This window comes from Jaculus jaculus, chromosome 9 (genome assembly GCF_020740685.1).
Source record: "Jaculus jaculus isolate mJacJac1 chromosome 9, mJacJac1.mat.Y.cur, whole genome shotgun sequence".
Lineage (NCBI taxonomy): Eukaryota > Metazoa > Chordata > Mammalia > Rodentia > Dipodidae > Jaculus > Jaculus jaculus.
Genome location: NC_059110.1, coordinates 121,082,247 through 121,103,182, shown reverse-complemented (window position 1 = coordinate 121,103,182; position 20,936 = coordinate 121,082,247). Strand labels below are relative to the sequence as shown.

Below are 20,936 nucleotides of genomic sequence, written 5' to 3'. Positions count from 1 at the left end.
CCCTCCTGTATTGGTCATTAAGCAGCTGTGCAGTGTCTCCAGTTCTCTACTGAAAGAGCTCCATGTGGCTTCTTCCAACCCTGAACCTCTTGGAGACCATGCTCCTGAGCTGTCGTGTGTGTTGAATGAGCATGTGATCTAGACCCAAGCATGTGCCATGTGCTAGAGCTACAGGTTGGTGGCCCTGGCTGTGGGTAAGGTTGGGTCTGGATTTTGAGAAAAGTCTAAAGCAAATCACAGACTGTACTCAAGTCCACGTGTCTGCAGTCCTCAGATGGTCAGGTACACAGCTGTGAGTCCCAGAGCTGCTGCGTTGAAGCTCAGAAACGTCTTTCTGTGTGTGTGCTCTTCATGGACGCTAGGAATTGAACCCTGACCTATGACCGCTGAGCCATCTCTCCAGCTCCGCAGTCACTGTCTCTACCACAGATGTGCCTGTGTGCACAATGCTTGTTCTCAGGGGTGGAAAGGTAACATGGTAATGAGGACAGTGTAAGTTTTTAAATGCTTATTTATTTGAGGGATGAAGGGAGAGAATGGGCACACCAGGGCATACTGCTGCTGCAAACAAACCCCAAATGTATGGGCCACTTTGTACATCTGACTTTACATGGGTACTGTGGAGTTGAACCTAGGCCTTCAGGCTTTGCAAACTGCCATCTCTCCAGCCTTGTAATTCTTTAAAGGAGAGCTGCTAAGCAGACATAAAAACTTTTAAGGTTTATTTGTTTTTTATATTTGTAACGCTCTACCACTGAGCCATGCCCACAGCCCCTCTTGAGTCTTTACCCACTCTACATGAGAACTGAGAACTTCAGAGAAAGGGCCAACAAACGAGACCCCTTGTCAGTTGATCTGCCAGCAGAGTGGAGGAAAATCTAACTTGGCATTTTGTCTTTTTCAGACCTTGGTCACAGTGCATCAGCAGATCATTATGAAACTCCCCACTGGGGGCAGCAGCCCTCATACAGAAGCGAAGCTGGCTGCAGCTGGGATAAAGTGATCCTCGACAGGACTGACCAGGAGGCTTGGCCGTGCATCCCAGGAACGGAGACTGGCTCTGCCTCAGGATGTCCCGCAGACACTGACGTGGCCTCCAGCTGCGGCTCTGAGAACACGGGCATGGCTACCGGGAGCGCCCAGGGCAGCTTCACAGGACACACCAAGAAAACAAGCGGCAATAATGGCAGCAATGGCGCACTCGTCCAGAGCCCTTCCAGTCAGAGCGCCCTTGGGGCCGGGGGAGCCGATGGGAGCGGAGTGTGGGGTGTAGCCACGGGCTCCGGCTCTAGCCGTGCTCACTGCTCTGGTGGCAGTGGGGATGGAAAAATGGACAACATGATTGGAGACGGGAGAAGTCAGAACTGCTGGGGTGCTTCCAACTCCACTGCGGGCATTAACCTGAACCTTAACCCTAATGCCAATCCCGCTGCCTGGCCTGTGCTTGGACACGAAGGAACTGTGGCGACAGGCACCCCTGCCAGTATTTGCAGTCCTGTCAGTGCCATAGGGCAGAGTATGGGCAGCCAGAATGGGAACCCTGTGGGCACCCTTGGTGCTTGGGGAAACTTGCTGCCCCAGGAGAGCACAGAACCACAGACGTCCACTTCTCAGAATGTGTCTTTCAGCGTACAACCTCAGAACCTTAACACTGATGGACCAAATAACACTAACCCCATGAACTCTTCACCAAACCCTATCAATGCAATGCAGACAAACGGACTGCCAAACTGGGGCATGGCTGTTGGTATGGGGGCCATCATCCCGCCCCACCTGCAAGGCCTTCCTGGTGCTAACGGGTCATCAGTCTCTCAAGGCAGTGGGGGTGGTGGGGACGGAATAGGCAGTTCTGTGTGGGGACTGTCCCCCGGAAACCCTGCCACAGGAAATAGCAATTCTGGGTTCAGTCAGGGGAATGGAGACACTGTGAACTCCTCATTAAGTGTTAAACAGAACGGATCCAGCAGTGCTGTGCAGGAGGGAAATGGAGGGAGCGCCTGGGATGCAGGGCCCCCTGCCGGGCCTGGTGTCCTTGCCTGGGGGAGGGGCAGTGGCAGCAGCAGTGTTGGGAATGTCCATTCAGGAGCTTGGGGCCACCCCAGCCGAAGTTCCTCTAATGGTGTGAATGGGGAGTGGGGAAAGCCCCCAAACCAGCATTCCAATAGTGACATCAGTGGGAAAGGATCAACAGGGTGGGACAGCCCCAGTGCTGCCAGCCAGACGCCTGCCTTGCAGCCTGGCAGTGAACACATGAACTCGTGGGCCAAAGCCACGTCTTCTGGAACTACAGCAAGTGAAGGAAGCAGCGATGGGTCTGTCAGTCACAATGAAGGAGGCCCTGGGAGGGAAGGAGCAGGAGAGGGCCGGAGACGAGACAAAATGGTTCTAGACCAAGGGCACATCCAGTTGCCAAGGAACGATCTTGACCCAAGAGTACTGTCTAATACTGGTTGGGGACAAACTCCTGTAAAGCAAAACACTGCCTGGGAATTTGAAGAGTCCCCTAGGTCTGAAAGGAAAAATGACAATGGGACAGAGGCCTGGGGTTGTGCAGCTACTCAGCCTTCAAACTCAGGGGGGAAGAGCGATGGGTCCATCCTGAACAGTACAAATACCTCTTCAGTATCGGGGTGGGTCAGCTCACCACCTGCCTCCACGCCAGCAAGCACGAGCTGGGGAGAGGGCAACAACAAAGCACCCAGTGCCCCCGGGGTCTGGGGGGACTCGATAAGCTCTACTGCTGTCAATAATGCTGCTGCCGCCAAGAGTGGCCATGCTTGGAGTGGGACCGTGAATCCAGAGGACAAGTCGCCCACCTGGGGTGAGCCTCAAAAACCCAAGTCCCAAAACTGGGGAGATGGACAGAGATCCAGTGCAGCCTGGAGCGCAGGAGCAGGAGACTGGGCAGATTCAGCATCTGTCCTTGGGCACTTGGGGGATGGGAAGAAAAGTGGGTCTGGATGGGATGCTGAGGGCAGCAGACCAGGGTCTGGCTGGAATGATGCCCCAAGGTCTGGGACCAGTGGCTGGGGCAGTGGCACAAACACGAAAGTGAACCCAGGTACAAACTGGGGTGAGTCTCTAAAGCCTGGTCCACAGCAGAACTGGGTTCACAAGCCCCAAGACAACAATGTGAGTAATTGGGGAGGAGCTGCTTCCGTGAAGCAGACAGGGACAGGGTGGATCGGGGGACCAGTGCCGGTCAAGCAGAAGGACAGCAGTGAAGCCACTGGCTGGGAGGAGCCCTCGCCACCATCCATCCGACGCAAAATGGAGATCGATGACGGTACCTCAGCTTGGGGGGACCCGAGCAGCTACAACAATAAAACTGTGAACATGTGGGACAGGAACAACCCGGCCGTGCAGAGCAGCACCACGGCCCCCGCCCCCCCCGCCCCCCCCTCCTCGACTAGCACTACGCATCGGGTCGAGACGCCACCTCCCCACCAGGCTGGCACTCAGCTGAATCGGTCGCCACTGCTCGGGCCAGGTATGCTGGGGCCCCTGTGGTCTTGCCACTCTGAGTGGTGTATGTCTGGTGTCTCTGTGAGGGTCCTCTGGCTGGTGATTTTATAGCAGAGGACTCTAAAATAACCTATGCACTCGTTTGCCTCGGTATAACTCCCTGTTATCCCAAAAGAAGAGGCCGGGCGGGGTCCTCAGCCCTTTACTTCAGAGCAGGAAGTCCAAGCACTGGGTACTCGGTAAAGAAGGCTTTCCAGCCAGTTGGGCCTTTTTGTTCTCAGAGGGTAATTTATTTGAGGTTGTATTTTGATGTGTTGTATACTTTATGTGTCTGAGTTTCTTACCAGCCATGTACTTTTTGGGTAATTTACCTCTTTTTTGTAGAAGTAATTATGAATTTTTTTTCATGGTTAGCTTCATTCTTCAGAATACTTTGTGGGATTTTTTTTGACTAGGTCATATTCTATAGCCCAGGCTGTCCTAAACTAACTATAGATCAGGTTGGCCTTGATTTCTTGGTGGCCCACCTGCCTGCCTCAGGATCTCGAGTGCTGGGATTAGAGATACAAAACACCACAACCAACTTCTGAGTACTAATTTTTGGCTTTTTGAGGTAGGATCTCCCTCTAGCCCAGGCCAATCTAGAATTCACTATATAGTCTCGGGCTGGCCTTGAACTCAGTGATTCTCTTAACTCGGCCTCCTGAGTGCTGGGATTAGAGGTGTGCACCACCACGCCCAGCATGAGGACTTTTCAGTACTGTGCCCTGCCTTTTTGGTTTTTCGAGATAGAGTCTTGCTCTAGCCCAGGCTGACCTGGAATTCACTATGGAGTCTCAGGGTGGCCTCGAACTCACAGGGATCCTCCTACCTCTGTCTCCTGAGTGTTGGGATTAAAGGCGTGTGCCACCATGCCCGGCTGTGCCCTGTCTTCTTAAATAGCATGTTAGCCCAGCTAGCTCATTCGGTAGAGCATGAGACCCTTAAATTGCACTTTAGGGGCTCTGTAGAATTTATTAACCCTTGGCCAAGTTATTGAAGCTACAATTGATCTTAACCATCACCCTGCCAGTTGTGAATTTTTTTGTTTTTTTCAAGGTTAAGGTCTCACTCTAACCTAGGCTGACCTGGAACTCACATTGTAGTTCCAGGTTGGCTTCAAACTCAAAGTGATCATCTTACTTCTGCCTTCCGACCTCCGAGTGCTGGGATTAAAGGCATGCTCCACCTCACCTGGCCTCAGTTGTGCATTTTTAAATACAAGCAGGATCTCCTACCCCTGTGCTGTGCAGTGGTCCCAATCTACCCTGTGCCATGCTCTCAACCGCTGAGTGACTGCCAAAATTGTAATCATAAATTCAAGAGGAAGCCAGGCATGGTGGCACACGCCTTTAATTGCAGCACTTGGGAGGCTGAGGTAGGAGGGATCATTCTTGAGTTTGAGGCCACCCTGAGAGTGCAGAGTGAATTCCAGCTCAGACAGAGTGAGACCCTACCTCTTTAAAAAAAAAAAAAAATATTCAAGAGGAAAGGAGAAATGTGTCCTCTTCAGTAAAGATTAGGGCCTGCTCTGTTAGCTTGTGTTAATTCACAAAACGTCTTTGCATCTTTACTGCATAGACCAGAGTTTCACCGCTGTGCCTTTCCCAAAACTACCTTGGAGCTTTATGTGGGGGGTGCACTGTCAATCCTGGACAGTCTAGTCAGATTGGTGTGAAGTGAAGCTGCACACTGGTAGTTTTAAGGTTTCATGGGCATTTGTAATATGTGACCTGCTCTGAAGTAAGGCAGCTTTATAAAACATGAGAGAGAGCTATTCCAGAAGCCGTGTTTCAGTCAGGGCTGGTGCTTTGACTTCCAGCATTGTGCAAATGGAAGGTGCTGGGATGAGCCAGCCAGAACTTGAGTTGTAGCATTATAGGAGCCACAACAGCCCAAAGTTCCAGAGAGAGGATGGTACAAATCACTGTGAGTCGGACACAGAGTCACCCAAGTCAGAGTGCTCCCTGGATGTAGAAGGACTAGGAAGGGAATACAGTCCTGCTCCATAGCTGCTTTCTGAAATCTCTGTCACTTAGCAAGGAGCTCAAATTCGGGGCCTTACACAGTTCAAGCAGGAGGCCCAGCCCTCTCAGCCTGATTTCCTAGCCCCATGATGTTCCTAGGGCTGAGTTTGAGCTGAGCCAGCCTCACTCTGGTTTCTATAATGTTTGCACTGATGGGTCTGACCTCGAAGCTGCATGAAGCAAGAATTCATCTCTCTTCCATCCTTGAGAGTATCAGTAATCAATTGGAGTTACTGCCTCCATCTACACGTTCTGTGGGAGGCACTTCTAGCTGTTCCCCATAGATAGGGCTTCCAGTCTTTTTTTGTGATCTTCTGGAAAGCTCTGGCCCCTGTGCCCAGAATGTTCTTGCTCTAAGTGTGCAGCTACAAGACTGACCTCGTTCCAGAGCTGCGTGGGCCATGGTGCACTGTACTCTCATCACATTGAGCTTCACCTCTGAGGCTTGTGTCCTTGTGAGGCAGCGACCAAGCCTCCCTTCCACACGGCCCCAGGCACAGCCCCGTCCCTGTAGGGTGTTCAGATCACAGCATTCAGACCTTTAACCTGACTCTCTGGTTAACATCTTCATTACTCCTTCCCATTTTGTAGTCCCCTTAACTTTGTGAATGCACTATAAAGAGAAAACTAAGGAGCTTTCTCTGGGGCGACCCACCCAGTCACCTTACAGGTGAGTCATCATCATGTCTTCTCCACTGCCCATCATACAGACAATGTGTCTGTCACTGATAGCCTTGGTCATTCTAGAGCCTGGGAGATGGATAGTACAGTGTGTGCTGAGTACCAGTTGACTATCCTGGCCTGTCAGACTCTGAATATATCAAGAGGGGAGTCTGGTATTATGGCTGCTCTGCTCCATACTGCCACCAGAAAGCCACTAGGCTGTCTCCATCCATCCTCTGCCCCATGAGGCAGCACAGGGAGCATGTGGAAGGAAGTTGGGGTTCAGGTGGTTAGAGCTTGTCCTGGAAGGAAAGCCTTGTAGAGAGAAGCAGCCTGAGAGGAGGACAGGGAGGGTCGGTCAGCCAAGGCCTGTTAGGTCTAGACTGGATCCAGAAGGCCCAGGAAGAAAACATTTTAAGCAGAGCTTAAAAGCTTAGACTTTCTTCTTGTACCCTGAGTCATTCTAGGTAGCCACTCTGGACAGGATGGAGAAAAGGTGAGCACCTGGGGTGGAAGAAAGGAGACTTGAAAGACACCCTGTGGGTGGGTACGCAAAGAAAGGAGAGGATGGCACTGCTCTGAGCTGGGCAGGCACAGGAATTGTGGCGTTTCCCTCAGCTCGTGAGGGAGCATGAGGCTCAGGCGTGTCCCAGGAGATACTTAAACTGTTCCGAAATGACTGGCTCTCAGCACAGAGCTAGCCAAAGGTGCACTTGTGGGAGAGTGATGTGCCTGGGAGTGAACAGTATAAATGCTTACAGGTGGGGCTGAGGAGACGGCTTAGCAGCTAAAGGTGCCCACATGAAACCTGATGGGTATTAATTTGCAGGAGCAAGAGACCCTGATGTGCCCATACACACACGTACAAATAAATAAATTTTAAAAATACTTACATAGAGTTATCTCTCATGAAAGAATGCTTGTCTCATATGCTCAAGACCTTGGGTTCACCACCTTTGCTCCCGGATTCTGGATTCCCAGCACCATGTACAAGCAGCACAGTCAGGGCAGGAGAGATTTGAGTCTGTCTGAAAGCCAATAGCAAGGAGCAAGGTAGAGAGGAGAGGATCAAGGGGCTTGGTCTGTCCTGGAGAAGAGCTGAAGGTAGAGGAAAGAATGGATCAAAGGGAAGGTCCCTCTGTGACGCAACAGAGGCCCCTAGTATACCTTATAGAAGAGGTAGTGCTCAAATGGGCCAACTGCCACTGGCTGGTAACTCAAGGCCACCAGTAACAGAGTGGAGAGGGCTGTGAGCAGAAGGGGAAGCCTGTGTTAGAGAATGGTCAGATGGTTCATGTCAGATAAATGGTTTGCTATGCTGGGCAGCACTCACTGGTGCTCAAGTTGTCTCAGGGAGCAAAGCAGGTGAGGTGGATTCTGAGTGTGGGCGCAGCATGAGTAAAGGCTTCAGGTGGAGTGGGGACAAGCCAGCCCAGGGGAGCCTGTGCCATGAACATGTAGGGTCAGCAGCCTGGACATAGAGAAGCTGCTCGGTTCCCACCATAAGCATTCAGTAACTGGGTGAAGGGAGCCATGTCCTTTCCGCATTCACTCATATGTCACTGCCGTGCATAATCTCCCCTGGTTCTCCAGCTGCACATGAAACCTGCCCAGTGTCATTGCCCAAAAGGTCTAGTCACAGTCTGCTTCCAGTTCATATGTGCCCGTTGAGCGCACATTTTTATATGAATTGACATTTTTAATGAATACCCAGAGTTCTGGCTATATGTGAGACCCTATCTCAAGAAAACAGCCAATCAATAACAACAACAAAAATCCCAACGTGGTTATGGGTGCCTTTAATCCCAAGACTTGGGAGGTAGAGGTTTGACAATCATGTGCAAGGCCAGCCTGAGACTAGAGTGAGTTCCAGGTCAGCCTGGTCTAGAGTGAGCTACCTCCCAAAAACCAAAACCACAGCAAGCCACTGTATAGTGTAGTAGATAAAAGGCCAGTAGATGAACCGCTACGTCTCCAGCACCCTGCCCGTGATGAGGAGGTCCCACAGCTCTCAGGCTCTGGTGCTTTTTGAAGGAGTCCAGCAGCAGAGCCTGAGCCTGGCACTGGAGTCTGGGCAAGCCAACCTGGACCACATGCAGTGTCTCTGCATGGCCTCATTTACAGAGGAGACCTAGGAGGTGGTGAAGTCCCATGTGTAATCTGTACTTCTGGCTTCAGACTCAACATTCCTTTTTAGTTAGGACTGAGTGTTCTCTTTCATATGAAAAAATACTTTTTTTAAATCAAAGTACACATCAGATGTGCAAGCGGGAGCGTGTACTAAGACTGCTGTTTTGCACCACAGCTGCCACACCCAGGCCGCCTCTCTCCCCAACAGATCTCAGACTCTGCATAGTCGTCATGCCGCGGAGCTACTGGGAATTCAGTTTTCACTTCGGAGACAAACTGGGTCAGCCCACATGCAGACTGCCCAGTTTTATGTGCCGCACAGCAAGTAACAGGGTTACTTGGTCATTTTCCTTATTTCTCTACCACTGGGACAGAATGACAGCATTGACTGTACTAGTCCTACCCCAGGGTTCCTGTGACAGTAACTGGCAGACCTGAAGGAACCATCTTTGGCAGTGAAGTGATCCAAACCCTACCTCTCTGTATGCTTGTTAGGCCAAGGCATTCTGTGACCCCATAGAACTAACACAGAGCTTTGCAAATCGCTGCGTGCTGCTCACAGCCCCTGGCAGCTGTCAGTGGCAGGCCCCACATGCTGGGAGGCTCCCTGCAGATGAGGGCTTCCACTGGTACTGCTGGACTGGGTGTGCTGTTGAGAAACTTGGTGTGCTCTGCAGTTTACCTGTCCTGATTATGAGTAATTTCCATTTACATCACAGTTTGGATTTTAAGTTCTTTTTAAAAATATGTTCTATAGTTTATTTTACTTATTTTAGAAAGAGGCAAATAGCAGAATGGGCGCTCCAGAGTCTTCAGTCCTGCAAACAAACTTCAGATGATGCATGTGCCACCTTGTGCATCTGCCTTACATACCTGGAGAATCAAACATGGATCCTTTGGCTTTGCAGGCAAGCACATTAACTGCTAAGCCATCTCCCTGGCCCTTAAGTTGCCTTTTTTTTAAAATTTTTTGGTTTTTTGAGGTAGGGTTTCACTCTAGCCCAGGCTGACCTGAAACTCACTGTGTAGTCTCAGGATGGCCCTAAACTCACGGTGATCCTCCTGCCTCTGCCTCCTGAGTGCTGGGATTAAAGGCGTGCACCACCATACCTGGCTTTGAGTTGCTTTTTAAACATAGCCATTACATTAGGGAGTATGTTGCCCGCCCTGCGTCTTCAAGGTGGCATGGTGTGGGTACGTTCAGTTTTGTAGATGTACGTGCTACCACGTAACCTTCTGTGCCCTGTTCTTACATTGAGGTTGGTATTTTGTGAGTCTCTCGTATAACTGGGTTATCTGGACCTGGCTCGACCCCATTTTAGAGTTAGAACAATAGTGACCTGCAGTGATGTCCTGTCCTGTCACCAGACATTGAGCTGCTTGCAGAGGTTCCAAGAGGCTATCCTGACACAGGGTGTCAGCTTGCATTTACTTCACAACCTAATGACACACCCGCTGCTTGTTCTGACCTGGGCCCATCGGGCAGACCCTGGCACATACTTGGATCTCTAGTAGGAAGTGGCCAAGAACAAGAATGAGCACACCCTTGACTCATGTTTCTGCAGGAGAGAAGCAAGATCCTGAAAAATACCTGGCAGAAGCCAAGTGTGCTGGCTCACAGCTAAAATTCCAGCACTTGGGAGGCTAAGGTGGGAGGATCAATGTGAAGTCAAGGCCAGCCTGGGCTACAGAGTGAGTTCCAGGTCAGACTGAGCTAGTGTGAGGCCCTGTGCCCAAAGCAAGAACAACATGGCCGTCGGCTTCTCCAGCACTCGTGACTAAGTGTTACGGGAGCCTTCATGAGTTTGCAGACATGCAGAAGGCAGGGACCAATCATTTTGAAACAACTCATGTCAGAGAGAAAGGCTACAGTGTGGTATGGTAAAGGCAAAAGGGACTGCATAGATTTGGTCTTAGCTGTCCTCCACACTGAATGGAAGCAAAATAATGGCTCCATGGGCTGGAGAGATGGCTCAGGGGTTAAGGTGCTAGCCTGTGAAGCCTAAGGACCCAGGTTCAGTTCCCCAGTATCCACATAAGCCAGATGCACAAAGAGGCACACGCATCTGGAGTGTTACATTGGCCGGAGGCACAGGCATGCTCATTCTCTATTTGCCTCTTCCCTCCCCCCTTCAAGAAAATAAAGAATTTTTTTTAATATTGGTTCCATATGCCATTTTATAACCTGAGGAACTGGGCTGGAGAGATGACTCAGCAGTTAAGGAACTTGCTTGCCTGCAAAGCCTAACAACCCAGGTTCAATTCCCCAGTACCCACATAAAGCCAGATGCACACAGTGGCACATGCATCTGGAGTTTGTTGTGGTTAGAGGCCCTGGTGTACACCCATATTCACTCATTCATTCATATATTCTGTCTGTCTCTCTCTCTCCTCCCTCCCCCCCTCTGCAAATAAATATTTTTTAAAAGACTGAGAGAGCCAGACATGGTGGCACACACTTTTAATCCCAGCACTAGGGGGACAGAGGTAGGGGGATCGCTGGGAGTTGAAGGCCAGCCTGAGAAGAGTGAATTCTAGGTCATCCTGGGCTAGAGTAATACTACCTTGAAAAACAAGTGTGTGTGTGTGTACACACACACATTTGAGTAAATGTGATATTTGCTCAAAAATTTAGTTTTCTCAGGCTGGAGCAATGGGTTAACGGTTAAGGCGCTTACCTGCAAAGCCAAAGGACCCAATTTTGATTCCCCAGGACCCATGTAAGCAAGAAACACAGTGGCACATGCATCTGTTGGTTTTTTTTGGGGGGGGTGTTGTTTTTTTTAAGGTAGGGTCTCACTATAGCTCAGGCTGACCTGGAATTCACCAGAGTGGCCTCAAATTCTCAGCAATCCTCCAACCTCTGCCTCCCAAGTGCTGGGATTAAAGGCGTGCGCCGCCACGTCCGGCTAAACAAAATATTTTTTTTAACTTTAGTTTCCTAGCAGAAAACTTGTTCCATTACAAGGGTAGAGATGTGTGAGTTCATCATGAAGAGGTTGGACCCCTTTTACTGAACTACAATTTGGAGAAGTTGACTTCTACCAAGATAGATGCTCCATAATCTAAACTCTCGAGTTTCAGTGTAGTGCAAGCTGGGGAACGTTTCCTTTGCTCCAAGACCCCCATCTGGAAAGTTTCTTTATGGTTCTCTGTTGTAAAATGATCTCAAAATAGTCCCCTGCAGAGGGAGCAAATCAGCAAGATCCTTAGCCAGGTCAGCTGTTTCCGCATCCTGAAAATTGCTTCCCAGGACCATGCGAGTCAGGGGTGACTCCATCTTCTGCCACATGCAGTAGTTGATAGCGGAGTGATGCAGGCCGTTATGCTTTTTGTAAGTGTGAAGTGGGTTGGGTTGGGTTGGTTTTGCTTTCCTGTGTCTTGGGGGTGGGGACTGGCAGTTCCCCTGCAGAGGTAGATGATGCTGACAACCAGAATTGGTGAAGCACATGCAAGGGCTGCATTCAGAACAAGTGACTGCTCCCTTGGGACGGCCTACGACTCCAGAAAAGAGCAAGCATGTTTGGAATCTTCACAGTGTGCTAGTCATGACGTCAGTGAGCCCAGTGTGCAGGTGTACACCTGTCCTTCCAGCACTTGCAGGGGGGGGGGGGGAAGGGGACCAAGGTATAAGAGCTACCACAAGTTTGAGGCCAGCCTGGGCTACAGAGTGAGGCCTTCAGAAACACTCCCTGTCAAAACAAAAATGCATCTGAAAATGCTCCCGCAAGGGAGTGCTCAGGCACTCAAACCTAGAGTTGAATTTTTAGATCTTCATTCTCCACTTAATTGTAGTTGACCACTTTTTGAAAAATATTTTTATTGGGCTGGAGAGATGGCCTAGCAGTTAAGGCCCTTGCCTACAAAGCCAAATGACACAGGTTCAATTCCCCAATACCACGTAAGCCTGATACACATGGTGCAGTATACATCTGGAGTTATTTGCAGTGGCTAGAGGCCCTGCCATGCCCATTCACATTCATTCTCTTGCTACCTGCCTTTCTGTCTCAAATAAGTAAATACTTTTTAAAATACTTTTATTTACTGTAGAGAGTATCCTGCTACTGCAAACGAACTTCAGATGCCACTTTGTGCACCTGGCTTTATGTGGGTAGTGTAGTATCAAACCTAGGTCAACAGGCTTTGCAAGCAAGCACCTTTAATCTCTGAGCCATCTCCCAAACCCATGATTGGTCACTTTGTAACTAACCCTTTCTTCTCAAGAGGGACTGCTTGTCTCACTTAAGAAACTATATAAGTTGTGACCCCAGAACAAGCTCAAACTGGCATCTGTTGACCTGAGTATGGACTCAGCAAGGGACTCCCTACAGTCAGGGGAGGGCTGCTTTCTGACCTTACGTCTGTGGTCCACACCATTTACATGGAGTGCGTGCTTTGAGCTGGAGTGCACGTAACGATAGAATGCCTGCCTGGCATGCTCAAAGCCTCAGGCTTAATCCCTAGCACCAAAAAAAGAGAGAGAGAATATTTCAAAAGTGAATGAGGGATGCTGGAGAGATGGCTCTACAGTTAAGGCAAGTGCCTGCAAAGCTTAATGACCCCGGTTCAATTCCTAGTACCCATGTAAAGCCAGACGCACAAAGTGTCACATGCATCCAGAGTTCATTTGCAGTGGCAGGAGGCCCTGGTGCACCCATTCTGTCTCTACCTCTCTCCCTCCCTCATCGCTCTCATAAATAAATAAAAATATGTTTTTAAAAAGAGAAAAAAAGGGCTGGAGAGATGGCATAGTAGTTAAGCACTTGCCTGTGAAGCCTAAGGACCCTGGTTCAAGGCTTGACTCCCCAGGACCCACATTAGCCAGATGCACAAGGGTGCGCACGCATCTGGAGTTTGTTTGCAGTGGCTGGAGGCCCTGGCGCGCCCATTCTCTCTCCCCTCTGCCTCTTTGTCTCTGTCTGTTGCTCTCAAATAGATAAATAAAAATAAATATTTTTTAAAAAGAGAGAAAAAAAAAAGCCGGGCGTGGTGGCGCACGCCTTTAATCCCAGCACTCGGGAGGCAGAGGTAGGAGGATCTCCGAGAGTTCGAGGCCACCCTGAGACTCCATAGTGAATTCCAGGTCAGCCTGAGCCAGAGTGAGACCCTACCTCGAAAAAAAAAAAAAAAAGAGAGAGAGAGAGAGAAAAAGGTAAATGAGGGCTGGGAAGATGGCACAGCAGTGAAAAGGTGCCTGCTTGCAAAGCCTCCCTGCCTTAGTGTGCTTCCCTAATATCCATGTAAAGCCAGACACATGAAGTAATGCATGGGCCTGGAGTTCATTTGTAGTGACAAGAGACCCCAGCATGCCCATACATACACAGTCTTTCTCTACCTCTCTACATAAAAATATTAAAAAGTAAATGAAAACTGCATATCCTGGTACTGCATATTATTCTTATTCTATTACCCCCAACTCTGAATATGTTTAGTTGAAAACAGTGAAAGATCATGATCCCAGAACCCCAAACACAGAACGTGTTGGCAAAAAAAGAGGGTGAGAGAATATTTGAAAGTGGGGGATTATTTGTTTGCTTTTGTGGTGCTTGGGTTTGAACCCAAGGCCTCATGCATATGATGCACACACACTGCCACTGAGCTGTACTCCTAGCCCCCAAGGAGTTTTTTATTTTTTACTTTTACATAGTTTTAAATATGAGTAGAAATTTGTTCTGCCTCATCTATCTAATTGTAAGGGCTTTTATGCTTTTTTAAACATATATACATGTGTGTATATGCATGCAGAGAGTATGGGTGCATCAGGGCCTTTTGGCCCTGCAGACGAACTCCACATACATACACCACTTTGTGCATATGGCTTTATGTGTGTACTGGGCAATTGAACCTGTGCACTTGCTTTGCAAGCAAGTGCCCTTCCATCCAACTTTTAAAGGGTTGCTGTTAACAAAAAGGATACCAGACTTAATCTAGCAAAAAGTACTGAACAGTATTATCTTAATATTTGTATATTGAAAGTCGTTTTTAATCTATTGAAAAATGCTTGCTTTGTGCCAGAATTAATCCTATGTCTGTCTTATTTGTGAGCCTTTCAACATTAGGGGTGCCTGTGCCCAAGATCAATGTGAGTTTCACAATGCACAAGGGTTACTCTTGCCAGGGATTGATGTAGCAAGGAAAAGCTATGATTTGGGGGTCAGCAAGTCTTCTAACACTTATGGCCAAGATCCTAAAGTGGGAAGCTTACATCTCATTTCCCTCCTCCATATGTGTCTTATGGACATTTCTGATGCTTTTAACAGAAATCAGAATTTTCTATAAGAATCAATTCCCACCTGTCATGGCAGCACATGCCTTTAATTCCAGCACTCAGGAGGTAGAGGTAGGAAGATCACTATGAGTTTGAGGCCAGCCTGAGTGAATTCCAAGTCACCCTGAACTAGAGCGAGACCCTATCTCAAAAAAAAATCCCTATAATTTATGAGGGTCTTATAATTTATTCTAAGGTTAGCTTAATTAATGTGTAAGTACTCTGTAGTGTTGCCTTCCAGAGAGATGGTGATATAGGAATGACAAATTCTGGTGGATTCACCAGTTAACTACATAGATAGTGTTTTTTTCGGTGCTTGGTCCTGGCTACATCTACATAATGAGCTGTGTGGATTTCCTGCTTTGATTCTGTCCCTTCGGTTTGTTAAGTTGCTGTTCTGAGCACATGTTACGGTCTTTTGTGCCCCTAGAGCTGATGCTACAGTTGCCAGCAATGACTGATTGGGGATGACTTCCCGTAATGTTAATAATTTGCATAATCTTTTGCTTAGCTTGTAATTTAAAATGATTTGTAAGTTACATGTCCTTTTGTCATTAATCAGTATTGTTGCATTTGATTAGGAACTGATTCCAGTATCATCTTTTGTAAGAAAATTAACCAATTTCACAATTGAGAGTATAATATCCACGTTAAGACCGAGTGATTTAGATTTTGCACGAACTGTTTTCATTCATCCATATGCTTTCCTTTCCATGCAAGGTCATGTGCCTGGGTTCTGCCATAGGCACTGCTCTTGTGACTGTCAGCAGTGGCAGGGGCACCTGTGGCAGAGCCAGAATGGATTATGAAAACCAAATCACAGCTAGACGTTTTCCCTCGTTCACTTGGATTCTCTCCTCTCTGGGCACCCTTTCCAGTTTCGTCCGGCTGGGGAGAGATGCCCAGTGTTCACTCAAAGGCTGAGAACTCGTGGGGAGAGCCGTCCTCCCCTTCCACCCTGGTCGACAACGGTACAGCAGCGTGGGGGAAGCCCCCCAGTGGCGGCAGCGGATGGGATCACCCTGCCGAGCCCACGGTGCCATTTGGAAGAGCTCCTGCTGCCGCCCCGGCCCTGTGCAAACCAGGTAGGGCGCGCCTTTGCCACCACGCCTGGCGGCCATAGACACTGCACAGTGCTCTGTGAGAAGACTAACTGGCATTTGGAACACAGTTTACAAAAAAAAAAAAAAAAACTCACTTAAGGTGTTTATTTTTTGGTGCTAGGAACTGAGCCCAGGGACCTATGTATGCTAGCACTGCTTTTTCTCCCTATATTTAAACTTTAAGACTGATCTTAAGCCAGGCTGAGGAGATGACTTAGCAGTTAAGAGTGCTTGCTGTGCCAGCGTGAAGACCTGAGTTCAATTCCCACCACCCACAAAAAGAAAAAAGAACTGTTCATGCCTGGAACCCCTGTGCTAATGGAGGCAGAAATAGGACGCCTAGGGCTCCCAGGCTGGCCAGTCCAACCAAATACACTGAGCTTCAGGTTACGGGAGAGACTGAGGGAAATAAGGTAGAAGAGTTATAAAGGATGTCCTCCTCTAGCCTCTGCATGTATACAGAGAGCATGCACATCCATCTGTCTTTCTGTCTGTCTGTCTGTCTATCTATCTATCTATCTGCATATACACCACAAAAAAGGAAAAGCTGGGTGTGGTGACACACACTTTTAATCCCAGCACTCAGGAGGCAGAGGTAGGAGGATCACTGTGAGGTCAAGGCCACCCTGAGACTACATAGTGGATTCCAGAGCAGCCTGGGCTAGCATGACCCTACCTTGAGGGGTCACAGCATGCTCTCCAAGCACATGATGCACCCTTGAGCCCAGCAGACAGGGCCAGGATGGGTGGATCACGCTCCGAGTTGTTCTGGGCTCCACGTTGAGACCATGGAAAAGACTCAAAGCAATTGAGCATCAGTGTTTGGATTCTGGTGTAGGTTGAACATCCCTAATCCAGAAATGCAGAGTACTCCACAATCCAGTATTTTTGAGCATCATCATGATGCAAGTAGAAAGTTTCACAGCCGACCTCATGCGTCAGGTCACAGGCACAAGAGAGACATGCCAAAAACACTATACAGAATAACCAGGCTGTGGCTCGTGGAGTACTTGCCAAGTCTACACAAGCCCTGGGCTTATTCCCAGCACTACAGAAAATAAAAGCATCCTTAGGCTATTATGTGTTCAAGATATGAAGCATAAGTGAATTTCTTTAGATTTGCGCTGCACCTCATATATATCTCAAAAATCCAAAACAACAACAACAAAAGGGGGACTGGAGAGATGGCTTAATGGTTAAGGAACTTGCCTGAAAAACCTAAGGACCCGGGTTTGATTCTCCAGGACCCACGTAAGCCAGATGCACAAGATGGTACATGTATCTGGAGTTCATTTGCTGTGCCTAGAGGCCCTGGCATGCCCATATCCCTCCTTCCTCCTTCTCTCTCTCCCTCCCTCCCTCTCTCCCTCCCTCTCTCACTCTTCCTCTCTCTCTCTCTGTCTCCAATAAATAAATAAAAATGAATCAGAAAAAAATATAAACAGCTGGATAGATGGCTTAGTGGTTAGGGCATTTGCCTGCAAAGCCACAGGACCCAGGTTCGTCTCCCCAGGACTCACGTAAACCCAGATGCACAGAGTAGCACATCCATCTGGAGTTCCTTTGCAGTGGCTACAGGCCCTGGCACACCCATTCTCTCTATCTGCCTGCCTGCCTCTTTCTCAGATAAAGTATTTATTTAAAAAAAAAAAAAAGCCGGGCATGGTGGCGCATGCCTTTAATCCCAGCACTCGGGAGGCAGAGGTAGGAGGATCGCTGCGAGTTCAAGGCCACCCTGAGACTACAGAGTGAATTCTAGGTCAGCCTGGGCTAGAGTGAGACCCTATCTCGAAAAACAAAAAAAAAAAAAAAAAAAAAAAAAAAAAGTACCTGGTACTGGAGAGATGGCTTAGCAGTTAAGTGCGCTTCTCATACAAGCATGAGGGCCTGGTGGGTCCTCATAAGAGTTCAGATCTCCAGATCCCATGCAGAGAGCTGGGCATGGCCACATGTGCCCCTATAACCACAGTCCCACAGGGAGCAGAAACCCAAGGATAGTCCAAGCCCCACAAGTTCCAGAATTAGTAGAGACTCCTGCCCCCCCCAAAAAAAACAAGATTGGGCTGGAGAGATGGTTCACCCATTAAAGCATTTGCTTGCAAAGCCTGATGGCCTGGGTTCCATTCCCCAGTACCTACATAAAGCCAGATGCACAAAGTGGTGCATACATCTGGAGTTCATTTGCAATGGCAGAAGGCCTTGGCACACCCATACTCACTCTCTTCTTATCTGCCTCTTTTTCTCTGTCTTTCTCTCAAATAAACTTTTAAAAATTCTTTTTTTTACAACTTCCATAATTGTAAACAGTATCCCATAATAATTACCTCCTTCCCCCACTTTTCCCTTTGAAACTCCACTCTCCATCATATCCCCTCCCCCTCTCAGTCTCTCTCTCTTTTTTTTTTTAATGTCATGATCTTTTCTTCCTATTATGACAGTCTTGTGTAGGTAGTATCAGGCATATCCAGGCCATTTTGTATCTGGAGGAGCACATTGTAAGGAATCCTACCCTTCTTCCACAATCTGAGCCTTGGAAGGTGTGATAGAGATATTTCAGTGCTGAGCACTCCTCTGTCACTTCTCAGCACCATGGTGCCTTTTGAGTCATCCCAAGGTCACTGCCACCTGAAAAGAGAAGGTTCTGTTACCAAAAGTGAGAGTAGCATTAATATATGGGTATGAACATTAAGAGAAGTGCTTACTGGGCAGTTTAGTGAGCATAGTGTATACATTTAGCCAGACACCAGTAGACATTATAGCCCTAGGGCTCATGACTACTCCTATTGTAGGTTTTCAGTATCAGGGTTGTATTCCCTCCCTTGGAGCAAGCTTCCAGTCAAATTAGAGGGTGGATGGTTTCCCCATAATAGACATGCCACTATTGCACCCTTTGGCTTATTTTGCCTGGCTGGCCAAATGTAAGGCTTGCAGTATCCACTGTTGGGTATCTTCACTGGTGATTTCTTTCTCTCTCCTATTGAACTACATGCAGCATGGCTTTTTCCAGCTTTCTGTCAGCTGGTCTATGTGGAGGAGATTTTCAGCTCAGCTACAGTAGGATTTTTCAGTGACCTTACAGCCCAAGTAGGTGGAGTCTTCAGCAATAGGGTCTTACCATCTATTCCTGGTAGGAAACCAAGGGCCTCAGCAATAGCCTGTAATGTTTTGGGGGCATCAGGGACCTACCTTCCTGGCCAACAACTCACTGGAAGGTATCCCATCCCCGGCACTGAAAATTTGCCAGTAACAATCTATGGCTCCTAAGTGTTCCATTGTCCAAAAAAGTAGGTTTCCATATGACTTATTTATATCCTCTTAGATTTTGATTAGGCCTCCCTCTACCTTTCCTTACTCATTCTCTTCCCCTGACCTCACTTAGGCCTTCTCACCCCCATTAATCTGTTCTACTTACATCTATACAATACCATCCTATTAGATTCCCCCCCCCCCCCCCACTTTCTGTTCCCTTTATATCTCCTTTCTAGCTTACTGGCCTGTGCTACTGAGTTTTCCTACTCAGGCGGAAGTCCTTTGTGTCTGCCCCTCTCTCTCTCTCTCTCTCTCTCTCTCTCTCTCTCTTCCCCTCTCTCCCTTCCTCCCCCTCCCTCCCTCCCTCCCTCCCTCTCCCTCCCCCCCCTCTCTCTCTCTCTTTCTCTCTCAAATAAATTTAAAAAAAATTTTTAAGAGCCAAGAGTGATGGCACACAACTTTAATCCTAGCACTCAAGAGGAAGAAGTAGAAGGATCACTATGAGTTTGAGGCCAGCCTGGAACTACAGAGTGAGTTCCAGCTACCATAAGTAAACATATGAGACACCACACCAACACTACACTGTATACACACACACACAAAAAAAAGTCAAAAATTAGCCAAGTGTGGTTGCACATGCCTTTAGTCCCAGCACCAGATCCAATCAAGGTCATGTCATTGTTTTCTTCTGGGATCAGTGTTTGAAAACACACAGTAGTCTGCTGCTCCTTGACTTGCTTTCATCCTGAAAACAAAATTTGACTTCAGGGTCTGTGTTCTTATACTTAAAACAACTTGAGAAAATCTGGGTGTGGGAAGTATCTCGTTGGCAGAGGGCCTGCCTCTCATGCTCAAGGCCCTGGGCTTCATCCCAGCATGTCATCCAACCACACAAAAACCATAAACTCGAGTTATCACATGGCTGCAGGATCATCCTCTTTTCTATGACTGTTAAGGCATGGGTCTTATATTCTTTTTTGTAATTTGAGAGAGAGAATTGGTGTGCCAGTGCCTCAGCCCCTGAAATCAAACTCCAGATGCTTATGCCACCTAGTGGGCATGTGCAACCTTGTGCTCTTGGCTTATATGGAATCTTGAGAGTCGAACATGGGTCTTTAGGCTTTGCAGGCAAGTGCCTTAACCACTAAGCAAGCCATCTGTCCAGCCTAGGTCCTAGATCTTAACAGGCAAGTCTTGTTAGAACATGTGCAGTCTTTAAGAGCCCTTGCAGCCAAAGCTGAACTGAAGCAACCTTGAACTATAGCTTATAACCCTCCTCTAATAAGCCCTTTTCAGCCAAGAAAGAAGCCCATCTCATCATTTCTGAGCCACCCTTGATTTATATCCAGTCTTACACCTTCCTTAATTTCATATTTCATTACTTTTCTAAAAGTGGGTGGTGTTACTCCCTCTTGCCACTCTTCTGGATGGTTTATACTCCATTCTTCTTTTTTTTTTTTTTGAGGCATGCCCAACATGCTAGCCTTTTTTTTTTTTTCCTAATGTGAGGGGAGTGAGAATTGGCACGCCAAGGCCTCCAGCCACTGCATTCGAACTTCCATGCACCTCCTGGTGCACATGTGCAACATTGCGAGCTTGTATCACTGTGCATCTGGCTTACATGGGACCTGGAGAGTCACACGAGTTCTCAGGCTTCACACGCAAGCACCTTAACCACTAAGCCATTTCTCCAGCCACTTTTTGTTACAAAGCTAACATATTTAAACTCATGCCATTTTGAGCTCATATAATTTCTATTTAGAATATGTACTCAAAGTTCAGTCATATGCCATCCACATTGTAAGCATTCTAGTTCCTTCATCTAAAATAGCCCAGCTGCCCACTGCTACCTGGTCATCATTGTCCTCCAAGAAGTAAAACTTTTGGATAACTTTGACACCAAAGATCACTTTGTAATTTTAAAGGGAGAGGAAAATGCATCTTGAAAGAGGAACTCAGCCATCAGTCTGGGCTTCCTCTGTTCCCTAACTG

The 20,936-nt window shown here is 48.0% G+C and overlaps 1 protein-coding gene across 4 annotated transcripts in view; it reads left to right on the top strand.

Moving 5' to 3' along the window:
* Tnrc6c (trinucleotide repeat containing adaptor 6C) overlaps window positions 1-20,936 on the top strand; it is an 86,348-nt gene that overhangs the window by 25,829 nt on the left and 39,583 nt on the right. For all 4 annotated transcript variants that reach the window (XM_045158449.1, XM_045158448.1, XM_004655230.2 and 1 more), the window contains exons 4-5: window positions 905-3,490; window positions 15,471-15,677. In XM_045158449.1, coding sequence (XP_045014384.1) covers window positions 905-3,490; window positions 15,471-15,677 — 2,793 coding nt within the window. The remainder of the gene's footprint in view (window positions 1-904; window positions 3,491-15,470; window positions 15,678-20,936) is intronic.